Source organism: Pithys albifrons, chromosome 9 (assembly GCF_047495875.1).
Source record: "Pithys albifrons albifrons isolate INPA30051 chromosome 9, PitAlb_v1, whole genome shotgun sequence".
In the NCBI taxonomy this organism is placed as follows: Eukaryota; Metazoa; Chordata; class Aves; order Passeriformes; family Thamnophilidae; genus Pithys; species Pithys albifrons.
Genome location: NC_092466.1, coordinates 21,354,198 through 21,367,120, shown reverse-complemented (window position 1 = coordinate 21,367,120; position 12,923 = coordinate 21,354,198). Strand labels below are relative to the sequence as shown.

At 42.9% G+C, this 12,923-nt stretch overlaps 1 protein-coding gene across 4 annotated transcripts in view; it reads right to left on the bottom strand.

The window, feature by feature from the left end:
* The window catches only part of TLL2 (tolloid like 2), a 95,819-nt gene that overhangs the window by 22,382 nt on the left and 60,514 nt on the right, over nucleotides 1–12,923 (bottom strand). For all 4 annotated transcript variants that reach the window (XM_071563967.1, XM_071563968.1, XM_071563969.1 and 1 more), the window contains 3 exons: nucleotides 7,909–8,033; nucleotides 2,981–3,096; nucleotides 938–1,040 (listed from right to left, as the gene is read on the bottom strand). In XM_071563967.1, the coding sequence (XP_071420068.1) occupies nucleotides 938–1,040; nucleotides 2,981–3,096; nucleotides 7,909–8,033 (344 nt within the window). The remainder of the gene's footprint in view (nucleotides 1–937; nucleotides 1,041–2,980; nucleotides 3,097–7,908; nucleotides 8,034–12,923) is intronic.

Here is a 12,923-nt window from a genome sequence, read left to right as displayed (position 1 = left end):
GAAACATGGAGAGCAGCACCACTTCAGCCTCAACACCTCACCTGGTACCAGGGCTAGGATGTCCACTGGGGTCAAAGAGAGCACCCAAACCTTCCTAAACCCTCTGATCCAATGCTTACTGCCCCAGTCCTGTGCTGCAGCACGGGGCACAGTCCCTCTAACACAGCTGGGGATGCTACATAACCCAATTGCTTCTTTCCTTTCAGGGAGAAGGGGCTGTTTGCAGAGTAGCATTTTACATGTTTGGGACACTAGGATTAGGGAATTAAGCCAGGATCAGAGTCAGTGACAAAGTAGGTGGGACTCCAGAACAACTCAGGGTGACAGATGACTTGCAGTTACAATAGCAGGAGGCAGAGGAATAGGGAGAATATAGAGGAGCTGCACTTCTTAGAGATCTTTTGGAGTTGGGAGCAGGAGCAGAGCAGAGTCCCTGCACAGTTTTACACCCTAGGCACGGTCTAGCAAGTTCCTTGCTAGGAGTACAGAGGCTCAAAGTATAGAGTACTGTGCATTTGTAAACACAAATACTTGAGAAATAATTGCAAGAGTTTTGGTAAGAAGCTTTAGTACAGCTGCTTCGTTCTGACTGCCTGACAGCTCCACCCTGGTCTTGGGAGCAATAATAAAACTCCAGAGACCACATTTTTAGTCCTAGCCAGGGGTCCTGACTCACTTCACTCTCTGCATCATTTCTCAAGCTGAAAAAGGAAGGAATAAAATCTTTGCTACCAAAGGGCTTGGAGCATGGATCATTTGGAGTGAATACAGCAGACAAATATCCCTAGATGGAGACATTAAGGGATGGCCAGTGCATTGGCTGGACGTAGGGTCCTTCCAGGTAAAGGAAGGTTTATTTCTGTTTGTCTTCCCTGCCCACTCCCCAAAGCATCAAGAAGAATAGACGAAATGCATTTCAAACAAAACAGATACTCACCCAATAATGGAGCCTTCCTCCAGTAGCCATCACGCACCTCCACATAATCATACCAGCAAAGGCGACTTTTAAATAGGTCCATTGAGGTGAAATTTAACATAATCTGAAAGGAGAGAGTATATATTTCTCTTTGGAGAGGGAGCTACTTTAAAAAGAAGACTACAAATTCTATTTCATCTCTGCTACAGTGCTGCTTAAGTGAGTATGCAGGAAAAGATAGCTGGACAGTTGGTGGGATTTGTACGTCAGCTTTCCTCAAAAAATAAAGGTTTCTCAAGGTTATTTTAATGAAACCATGACAGTACATGACAGCAGATAACTCTTTGCAATCAGTCCTGTAATTCAAAATCAATGCTCCTCAGTTACAAAAATGCTACTTAAAAAAAGCACAGTTTGGATTTTTCAAATTAAAAACCGAATGTTTGGTTTTGAGTAATGTGAACATAATAGAGAAAGACACTGTCACAAAACACACATTTGGGGTTTATACCCTTATATAAATGACACCTGTAAGAAAGATCTAACTTTGCTGATGAGATTCCACATTCTGACAATCAGACTCACACCATCACCACGATAAAATTGCGTTCAGTGGCTTTACTAAGCAGAGCTTAGCATTAAAATGTTATTACTTTGGTCTCCTTCCTCTGCAACATGGATCATAGGCCTTGGTCTGGTCCTACGCAGGTAATTTCATAGGGTGCACTTGTATTTTTTTCCTCACAAGATTTTACCCATATATGCATTTACATCCATAGTCTGGCACAGAAATGTCGTTAGACTAAAATAGATGTTCTCCCCCCAAAGTCCTGGCTGGGTGTGCACAGTGCAGTCTCCAATGACGTCATTCACTTTTTTCACGCTTTTGCAGTTTTCTGATTTTGGGTAGCAAAAGAACATTTTTCTGTTTCTATTCAGAAGAATGCTACCAGCCCAATATCTGTTCTCAGCTAATACCTCAGTGCTACAATGCTACTTTGTTCCAATTGATGCATTTGATTAAACAGTTATGTTGAAGCATTTAATATGAAATTAATTGTTTATTTCCTTTTTTAATATTAGTGGTTCAGCATCGAGATGCTGGGTCCTCCCCAACACAACTCTTCTGAAGCAGCTGAGAAGCAAAGGGAGAGTTTACAGTGTGATTCACACCACAAAACTCGCAGTGTCACAGTTTCCAAACCTAGACGGCTCTTGGCCCTCCTGCCTCAGCGACGCTCTCTCTCCCTGCAGCTGATGGCCGGAGCTCAGCATGGCATGGAACTGGGATTTCAGGTAACAGAACCAGGTCCTGGAGCCAGGCAGCTGTTGCAAAATGAATGAATTCTGCGCTTTTTTTGTCCAAGTCTTCAGCTTGTGTCGAGGGTGGTCCTCAGCAAAATCACTCTGCCAAGGAACTCCCATGCTGGGCTGCACATTCCTGCAGCCTGGTATGGCATGAAAGGCCTGAAGGGCTGATGTTACTGGATTAAGGAAAGATTTCATTTCTACAGGAAGATCAGTAAAATAAAAGTAGCTGAGAAGAAGGTGGACAGGGTGGGTGATTGACACACAGTGGGGCTTGGCATTTCAAGGGGGGTACTGGGAGTTCCCTGACAGGGACATTATGCCTGTGTGATAGGGGCAGGCCACAGACGTAATTCATGGCTCCTCGGGTCCCTTAAGGAGCCCAGATGGCCAGCACATTTTATCTAATTCATTTGACTCGCACCTGGCTTTGAAAGGTGAGCTCAGCTGGAGATAGCAGGTGGCAGGAATCTTCAGGCAGTATTCAGCCTTGAACTAAGAGGCAGGATCAGAGATCAATACACAGCCCAGACCTATGAGGGGGCTCTGCTCCAGCATTATCTCTTTTGTCCTCAGGATTGTGTATTCCTGACTCCATCTCTCAGCACACAGCAACAGTGCTCAGGAGCCTTTCCAGGCTCCATCTCTGCACCCCAGGTATACAGAGATCTTCTGGCAGCTACTAACATTGTCATCACAGACAAAAAAACACATGAAAGAAATGCAGAGTACTCCTTGTGTTGGTGTGGCACCTACCTTCTCCCCTGGGGTCACCGAGATTCTCCAGACACAGTGGGAATAGGAGGGGTAGCCATTTGGAAAGCCAGGGGCTGAGAAATTACCTGTTGAGTCTTGCAAGGTCTCTCCACAAGCTGTAGGAGATGGGAAAAAAACCTATGAAAAAGGAGTGACTCGGGAAGATATCAGGGTCTACCAAAATCTTTGTTCATGGCTGTGGTGTGCGAGTTGGTGGTTGGTACTCTAACGATGCTCATTCATGGTATTGGCCAAAGGCCATTAAGCACCTGAGACCTTGCCAAAGGGGTGATGTGAAATTTGTCAGAATTTCTAGGATAGAAGATGATCGGCGCAAGGACATAGGGCAAAGAGCTTTTAAACAGGCAACCTTCTTCCTTCATCTTGCTCCCACGTGCCAGCACTTTCAGGTTTCAGCTGGGAAGTATCTCATTCTCTAATCAAATGCAAAGTATTAACCCCACTCCATCTCACAACCCCACAACTACTGCCAGCAAATCTGTTTTCCCTTCATTACAAGCTGCTCAATGATGTTCTCCTTAGTTACCATTGTTAAGTGTCTTTTCTCATCCTCACAAAAGCAGGGCAAGCCCCACTGCCCACATGTTTTGGCTGCCCAGCACCTAACATGCTGTCACACTGCACAGGAGAAAACTCGAGCAGTACTTTGCTCTCCAAATTCCCATTTTGTGGCCTGCTGCAGTTGATGAAACGTGGATCCCAGAGTGACTTTTGGGAAGTAAGGAATATGCACATGCATATGCTCCTTTAGGGAACTGCAGCTTTCAACATCTGGGAAAGCTGTGACTACTGTAGTTCCTGCTCTCTGAGCCAGGACGACAGCTGGAACAAGGAGTGACCATCTACATCTGAAGAGCAGCTGAATGGCTAAGCAGGAAGATCACAAATACCAAAGCTCCCATTTCCTTCAGAGTGTCCACTAGACACATCCAAATACCTACTGCAAGGAGTAGGGACCTTGGCTTGCCTGCTTCCCAGTCATTTTTCCAATTTCATAACTTACAAGCTGCCCTTGATCTTCAACTTGGTTTCCTCAGAGATGGTAGGGCAGCCTCCAAATATCCCTGATAAAGCAGCAGTGCTTTGAAAGATCGACAAGGCCTTCTCTTTCTCATGGAAATGCCAGGGGTCATTCCTCTGCTTGATGCTATCACATGCGAATTTTACAGCCATGATTACATTTAGATGGGTGGTTTGGAAGTTGGAGATGAAAAAAGACTGGTCCCATTCAAAAAGTTTGATATCGTCAAACAGGGAAGGAGTTACCTAGACCAGAACTTCCTAATTTCCCTAAAGAAGTTTGGTCCACAGCTTGACAGATCAGAGTAGATCAACAATAGGTGAGGACACAAAAGGGGCTTATATATATATATATATATATATATATATATAAAATAAAGAGGAAATTCCAATCCATAATTCACCAAGATAAATCAATGTCCTTTTTCTCTGCTCAAAAGTCTATTTAAACAAATACGAAATGATAAAGAGATCTCTAAATCATAGGAAACACATACAACACAACCATAGTGACACAGGGGATTATCATCCTCAGCTGAACCACAGTGAAAGTTTCCAACAGCCCAGACTTCATTCTCATAAGTGTAATTGCACAGCTCCTGGCAAGACTGTGTAATTATGGAACAGGTACTATTCCATCTACTTCCAAAGACTACTCTGCTGAAATATCATGAAAGGAGACCTGTTTAACTATCCAAACTTTGGAGAGGAAACTCCCTGGACACATGGGGAGAGGCTGGCCTTTCAGCATGGAGGAAAGCACTTCCTTGCATGTGCAGGGGGAAGCATGATAATGAGCAATGCATATTTGTGTGTAGAGCACAGTGTCTTGCAGAGCCCCTCAAAAAGCAATACAACTGTACTCCACTTAGTAGTAAAGATGCCAGCAGGTCCAATAAGGCCACTGTTTGGTACTGGGATGCAAGAAACCAAGCAGCTAGAAAGGAACAGAACCAAAAAGCAAAGTAGAAATACTTCAGAACTCATTTGTAAATGAAGTAGTTGAGTGACAGGCACTTAAAAGCTCATCAACTGGTTCCTGTGTGTACACTACATATATTTGAAAATGCTCAGAGGACTGGAGATGATATAAGCAGAACCATTCACCATTTATAGTTTGAACATTCTCAATTTATAGTTTAACCATTCCTGGTTAGCACAGCCACACAGTCCTCTTTCCTTTAGCTCAGCACAAGATAGTAGGATGAGCTTTTTAAAAGCCTTTTGTAGAGACTACAGTCATCAAATCCTCAACCATTCAGCCACAGCAAATCTAGCATTAACTACCATGTAGCAGACTGCACCTTGCCTTCCAGAAATTCCTTCAGCAAATTTAATTTGGTTTCATCTGGTTTGGCACTAACTTTAACCCAGCAGGCATAAGCTTTGGGGAATTAAGAGCAATTTAAAACAGCGGGGTTTTAGAATGGACAAGCTAAGCAAGCCCTAACTGTGGCAGCCACATGAGCTCCAGCCCAATGAAGTTGGAGAGCCCTGCTTCTTACTACAGACACAGCAGTTGTTCTAACTCATATCACTGCATACTTGTAACTCATCCTTCATCATACTAGCTCTTTTTGGGGGGAGATATTACTAGGCATTCTCAGATGCAGAACTCTCTTTCTAAAGGGGAAGCCATCTGTCATTCAACATCTGAATTATGTTGCTGCATTTTACCTAAAAATCCTCAGCTTGACTACTGAAAAAAGTGTCCTCAATTTAAAGTCTCATTCAGACCCTGCTTGAACACATAGTTGAGGTCCCTTGGTTTTGAACTCCTCTGCTTTGTATTTTGCAGAGGAAGAGAACTTTTCAAGCTACAGATTCAAAAGGCAGCTGAAGATGTTAATGTCATTAAATATACTCCACCTCTTTTCAGATGCAACCTGTATATAAATTTTGATGCAAAAAGAAAACCAAACCAGAACAACAGATATTTGGGGGAAAAATAAAATTGTTCAGTAGGCTTAAGGCTCTAATCATTTTGCTCACAAACACCTTCTGAATTGCAATAACCTCTGCTAAAGCTTTGTGGAAAAAAATAAGTAGCAAAGTTCTACTATGCAAATGGAAAACTTGAGACTCAGAAGGGTCCTCATTTCAAAGAATGCTGCTTTGTAGCTTTTAGTTTGACTTCAACCTCAGGCCAAAGTGGCTTTACAGCTTGCCTCAAGAAATCTAAATCTATAGTTGATTCTTCCAGCTATGGGAATGAAAAGCCTGCTTGGATTAAGTCTGACTCAGTCAAAAAACAGTGCAATACAAATCAATCCCTAAACTAATCCATGAGATAATTTTCCAAGAACAATGTTTTGTTCTACCAAAAGCAATTTAGAGATAACTGTGAGTGGTAAAAAGAAAAAAAAACCCAGTTAATTAGAACTAAAACACCTATGAAAGTTAATACCACCACTAGAGGCTAAAAGCAGTGATCCCCAAACATATGGACCCAGAAGTCCTCAGAATTCATTCTAGACCCTTACGAACCCATACTTGCTGACCTGTACATGGATACAGAGAAGCAGTGGATTTGCGCACCAGCTATCCACCACTTTCCAATGGCCTCACAAATTGTTTATAATGCAGTGCTAGCCAACCACTACTTAAGATGTGACTCTGGATACTTAGCCCTCATCCTCCTCACCTTCTCCCCTCTCTTTGTTATAGGTTTACTCCAAGAGGAGCAATTACTATCATATTAGGCTTATTATCAAAGCCACTGTCAACTGAACCAATTTGCTGGCCAGACTAACTCTTATAGATAACCTCCTGGGCCATGCTTGCAAAAGTTCTTTCTTTTCTTCCCTAAATAATTACAAACATTACTGAGTCATTCTGCAAAATCAGGGCAACTCTCTCATTCTCCAGTATCTTCTCATGGCTGTTGATAACCTGCAGAAATTCAACAGAGATTGTTAAACTTTCTACCTCCAAGCATCACATCTCCAATGTTCTTTCCCTTCTCAGTCACTGCAGTCCAAATGCTACAGGCACCAGACTGGGTGCCATCTTTGCCTGAAGCCTCTGTTTGCATCCTCATACTTAACCTCTCAAGTCCAGCAGATTGTTTCTCTGAAATCTGTTTTGCTCTATTAAAACATTCAGCTAAAACTGCAGCATAAACTTTCTCTGTCTAACATCTCCAGTTTAAAGGGATTCTCTTGTTCTGATGTGTTAATTTAATTTCCCAGTCATATCTGTGACCCCAATGTTCTTTTTGTCAATCTTCTCAGATCCCACACAAAGCAGAACTTTGGTATTGGTCTACAGTATGTCACACTTACATAGATGGGTTCTCTGTCAAAGCTGTTCACAGTCTATCAACCCACTGGTAGCAGCAGGAGGGACACAGCCCACCCCTGAACAGCCCAAAGCACCAGCTTACAGCACTCAACTGGATGTTTCACAAATCAGCATCTTTGAGGCTTTCTTCCATGTTATCTCCCAAGCTACACACCATAATCACATACACTTGCAGTTCCCTCAAGGCTCATTTCTGGGACAACAACTATAACAAATTACAACAGATATGTAATGGTTGGTGGGTAAAGACCCCAGTCTAGCAGATACCCTTCCACCACTTTGGTAACTCCTAGCCACCACTTTGTCTGTAGTCTTGTACACTGATTTAATTTTCTATGAACACAGCCTACACTGGATCAACCCAAAATCCCTAAATCAAAAAGAATACTGGCAAAGTACTAATAGGAAACACATGTTAGGCAAGTTCACTTCTCTCACAGCTTCATCCTGAAGGATTTGATAGTCTATGTTTCCCAAGTCTCTTTCCTCAAAGGGATCATTAAGGTGCTCTTGAACTCCACTGCCTTCCAGATAAACCACGTGTCTACAGTAAAGCTGGAGCCATCTCCACAAGCCATATTTACCTGGGCATTTGTACAACTTCCTTGCCTGAGCGATGTCTCCCTGACTCAGGCGAATACGCTGACCAATAGTTGGCCGGACCCCATTATCATCACGACGGGGGAGGATGGTGTCGAGGAAAACCCCTCTAAAGGGAAGAACAGAGACAGAGCAGTGAAGTAGGGAAAGTGGCATGATACATAGAAGGTAATCCTGGCAGGCCCCCCACACCCCAACCCCCTGACCATATATCCCATCCTAAAAAGCAAGAGTGAGGCAACTCGTGATAACTGCATGTCTTGAGACAGCCTTCTCACTATAGCAGACAGCTTCCAAATGTACAGGCAAGTCCGCCAAGCCAGTAAATTCCTCTTTGATATCCCAAGATTGCTGCTGTCTCTAACTATAGACACATTCCTTGCCATAAATCAGAAAAAGCAATGAAGTATTTTTGCAGAAGGTTCATGGCACATCTGGCTCAGCAGGAGCACAGACTGGATGTTTAAGCCAAAGGAGCAGACAGAAGGGGAGTTTGCTCAGTAGCAGATGAGGTTGAGCTGGCAGCGACTGGAGCTGCCACAGACAAGAGAAAAAGATCAAGTGCTCTACCCTTGTTCTGCATGAGTTTCCAAGCTAATAACTCCACTTGTCTCTGCCTCTTTGTACTTGCTACTATTTCTTCCATGTGCTTCATACTCAGGAGCTCTTCACTGTACTTCTGATCTCAGTCCAGTGAAGAATTTTTGCTCAGGCCTCACTTCTATCAAAATGCAGTCCATGTATCCAAGCAAGAGCTTGCATGCAAGAGAGACCCCAGGGGAGCATTAGGACTGCAGGCAGGGAGGAAGTCAGGAACCTGAACTCCAGGTTGGTGAAGTCCAAGCTCTTGCAAGCAGGCTGTCCAGTCCACAGGCACCCTTCCACTGCAACCCCAAATGTCTAGCATGCTTGAGAGTGCCAAGGCTAACAGCAAACCTAAACTTCAGCATCAGCTCAGTGAGGCAGACTGCTCTTTCTGGAGGGCAGGATACAACTGTCTGTAGAGTCTGATGGGAAATCAGGGCAGAAGCAATAACTTTAGTGCTGCCTAGTCCTGATACAAGAGTCTTCAAGGATGGGTTAAGCACTAAGTATACAAGTAATTCTGTTCAGTGGGCTGCTCAGCTGTGTAAGAGCCTCAGAGAGGGTTTTTGTCACATTGATTTAATTTTAAATAAATACCAAAAGCAGAATATTTGGATCACAGCTATCCAGAGCTGCAGTCCATATTATGGAACAGAAAATATCACTCTATGAAACATATTTTGTGGGGCTTGAGGGGGTTGGGGGTGGGGAGGCAAGAGAAATTATTTTTGCAAATATTAAAACTGAAGAAAGAAATAGATGTGAAGGAATTTAATCTGTTTTAAAAAATGGAATAAATTCTTGCATGGGAGGTGTTGGTTTTTCCCTGCAGTAGAAAAATTCCTGATCAGCACCAAAATTGGTTCTTACAAGATCTGAGATGAGTCCATCAAATTTTGATTTATAAATTTAGTCTGGCATTCTACATGCCAGCTGCATGCCTTGGGCTGAATTTATTTAAGTTTGCGTATTAAAAATAAATCCTCCAATTCCAGAAACACTACAGAGAAACAAGCCCGTTTGCTCAAAGTAGATTTTCAAGTCTCCTCAGGAGTTCACAGAAGAACTTGGCATTTGGCAGGGACATACTTCTGAGTTCTCTGAAATGCTTTCTGCAGACCTCCAGGGTCAACCAGGAAAGAATGACAGAGTTTAACAGAAAAAACACCACTTGCACACACAAACTTTTACTTCTTCTCCCTATTCCAGCCCTCACAACTGTTTACTCACAGCCCTCAGTTTTCTTCACAGAGCATACACCTAGAACATGGTTCACACAATGCAAACAACTCATAACTTCAAATTACCCTTATTACCTGCCATTTTCTTCCAGAAGGCTGTACTGTAGGTTGGGGCAGTAAAATTTTCCGGTTTTCTTTTTGCTCCAACTGAATTTTGTACTCCCTTCACATACATTGCTGAACACGACTCCCAGTTGTGAAGCAGTAAGTATAGCTCCTCTCATTTCACCATTTCAAGAACCAAGAACAGAGGAGAGTCTGGCCCAAACCACACAGGTCACAGAAGTACCATGCTGTCCACCCAAACCCCACTTGCTTAACAACACTCAGAATGTTAAGTTGCACATTTGCACTCTAAGAGTGCAAATACTTCGACTAACGAATAAATAAACACCAAGCAGACATTAAGTAGAGCAGCTCAAGAAGTACACCATTAGAACTATTCTTCAATAACATATCTAACCTTTCCTCCCAGAGGTAGGAAAAGAACCCAAGAATTCTGGATGCCCCATTCTCCTGCTGCCCATGCATGGGCAGAACATTCATTAGTTGCCCAGAGCAGTGGTAAGTCAAGCACAACAACCTACCATTCCCACCACCTAAGAACAACAGTCTGATAAGAGACTTGGAAGAGTCACTGACATCCAAAAAGTACCCTAAATGTGTAAAGTGCCATGCCAATGTTAGGAGATTATTAACTGATCTCAATAAATGCTAAATGTTCATGTCCCAGTAGACAGACCAACAGATACAGGTGCTTAAACAACACTCAAGGAAACAGATATTCAAGGCAGGTTAAGGATCCAGCTGCAGGCAACTACCTTTTGTCCCAACTCTGTATTTATATCCCCATGTGCAGAAAAGAGATAACACAACTCTGCTTCACATGGTAAAACCTGTAAAGGATGTGTATACATCTTATGCAGGATTAGGACGGTGCATTGCAAGTACATCAAGAAGATGTCCCTTGACAAGCAGACAGTGCAACCTGCACCCTGTTTTGTAACTCCAGACTGTTCTGCCATGTCTATTAGCAAGCAGCTTAGTAAATTAAGGTAACCTGCTATTTGCTTAGGGCTCTGGAAGTTTAAACTTTCCCATTGCTAAGCTGCCATTTATGGCTCTTGACAGCTGTACAAGAAACTGTTTAACGAGACAGCAATATTCACTTTAGATTGCGGCCACATCTGTAAGGAATGCACCAGGAAATAAAAGCCTGCAGCCACACTCTGTGAAACAGGCAACTTTCCGATAGAGATGAGAACAGAATTCCTGTGGTAAAAACTTGCTACTGCTGTCATTACAGTCTCTTGTGCCATAGTCCCTATTCCTATTAGCCACAGACGCAAATGAGAAATCTGTTTTGCTGTTGAAATGAAAAGTAGGAGCAACTCCTATTGCAATTCTCAAACGTATGTCTGGAAATAATTTCCACTGTCAGGACTCATTGTGTCTCAGAAAAACTGTACCTTTCTGTCCTAGGTACAAAGTTAAGAACAAAAAAGGCCCAGGATTTACAGTAGCATTTGCCCATAGCAAACACAGTATGATTTGCTATCATGAATAGTGACAGAAGCTAAAAACAACAAGGTTGTGCTATATGCCAGGTAAGAATTGCCCCAAGAGAGTGAGTCACACAGGTCCTTCCCCTCCTCTTCACTCACACATCCCATCACTGCTGGTCAGGCACTCATACCATCTTCTTAAGCGGACTTTCTGTTGTCTGTTAATGTATTAACACGCCCATTGCAGCCCTTCCCCTGCAGGGTCACAGAGAGACTCTCTCCCTTTCCTAACCACTGACCTTAATGAAACTTTCTGGAACTTAGTATCTTCATAGACTCTGTGCTTTCATCAGTTTGGGTTGCAATCGGCCAGCACTGGCAAGGCTCACTAGGGCGGGAAGGAGACGTGCATACAGCCACCAATCTCTACCGACTGGTCAAAGCATCGTTCCCTCAGGGAGCAGATGTCAAGACAGGTCTTGGTAAAGTAAAAGCTTGTTCCCAGCACTACCTATTTCTGGTGAGAGCACAATTAGCCCACAGAGGCAGTTAATGCTCAGTTCAATTACTGCACAAAGACTGCTGCTGGGGTGAGGGTGGGTCACAGAGACAAAGGACTTAAAGAAAACAGACTGAAAAATCCTATCAAGCACCAATTTAAATTTAGAGGGACTCTTGCCATTTTTATCCCATTTTGGCCCAGCAGTGCTCTGAAGGACCCTGGTTTTCATGAGACAGTCTCAAAGGCATCCACAATATAAATGGTGGAAAGAACTTAATCCTGCTTTTGTGCAAGACAATTCTAATCATTTAGAGTTTAGCAAACACTGGAAGGGTCCAGCAGATGCCTCAAGAGAAGAAAAATTGCTTGCTTTCCAATGAAGTCTCTGAAGGCTGCAAGACACCCTTTCCCAGTTACCATCTCCTCCTGCCAGAACAAGTAGCATTTCAGTGTGCTTGATAATTGTGTAGTTGATGTGCTGCCAAAACAAAAGCACAAAACAATGGGCTTGTCCCTTTCATACAACTGGGAAGGAATAAAATGAAAAGAACCCCAAAGACACCCTTCATTTTTGCAAAAAAAGTCAAGAATGTGAATATTTCCACTTTGCCTTCCAATCCCTTTACTCATAGTATGTAGTGACAGAGCTCCTGGGAAAGAACAATAGGGGGATTTGTGAAAAAAACCCTTCAAATAATGCAGCCATATGAAGTTGGTCATTCAGTAACTCTCATTCCAGATCCAGAACATAAATAACTTTATTTCATCTCCTATTCAGTAAAGCAGTCTAATCAGAAAATGGGCTCCACCTGGAGGGATAAGATGGGAGTCAAGGGCAAACAGTCTACACAAAAATTGGCCAGTTAGCTGTGACAGGACTGATAATTTCTCCATGAAAAATCCAATCAAACAGAACCACATAAATACAGAGCCCATAATCTAAAGAACATGCATAAATGTTAAAAAAAATCCAAGTAAATAAGTATCATGGTCTAGAGTTAAATTTTCCCCTGGCACAGCCACTAGAGACTCTGAAGACAATATTGTTACTCCAAAGCCGAAGCTGGACAACCGAGATTCAAAGCTTGTTTTACCATTACCAACCTGGTGCGTGGGCAAATATGCACACAGATATACATGTGCTGCCTGGAAAGGTTGCAAAGACT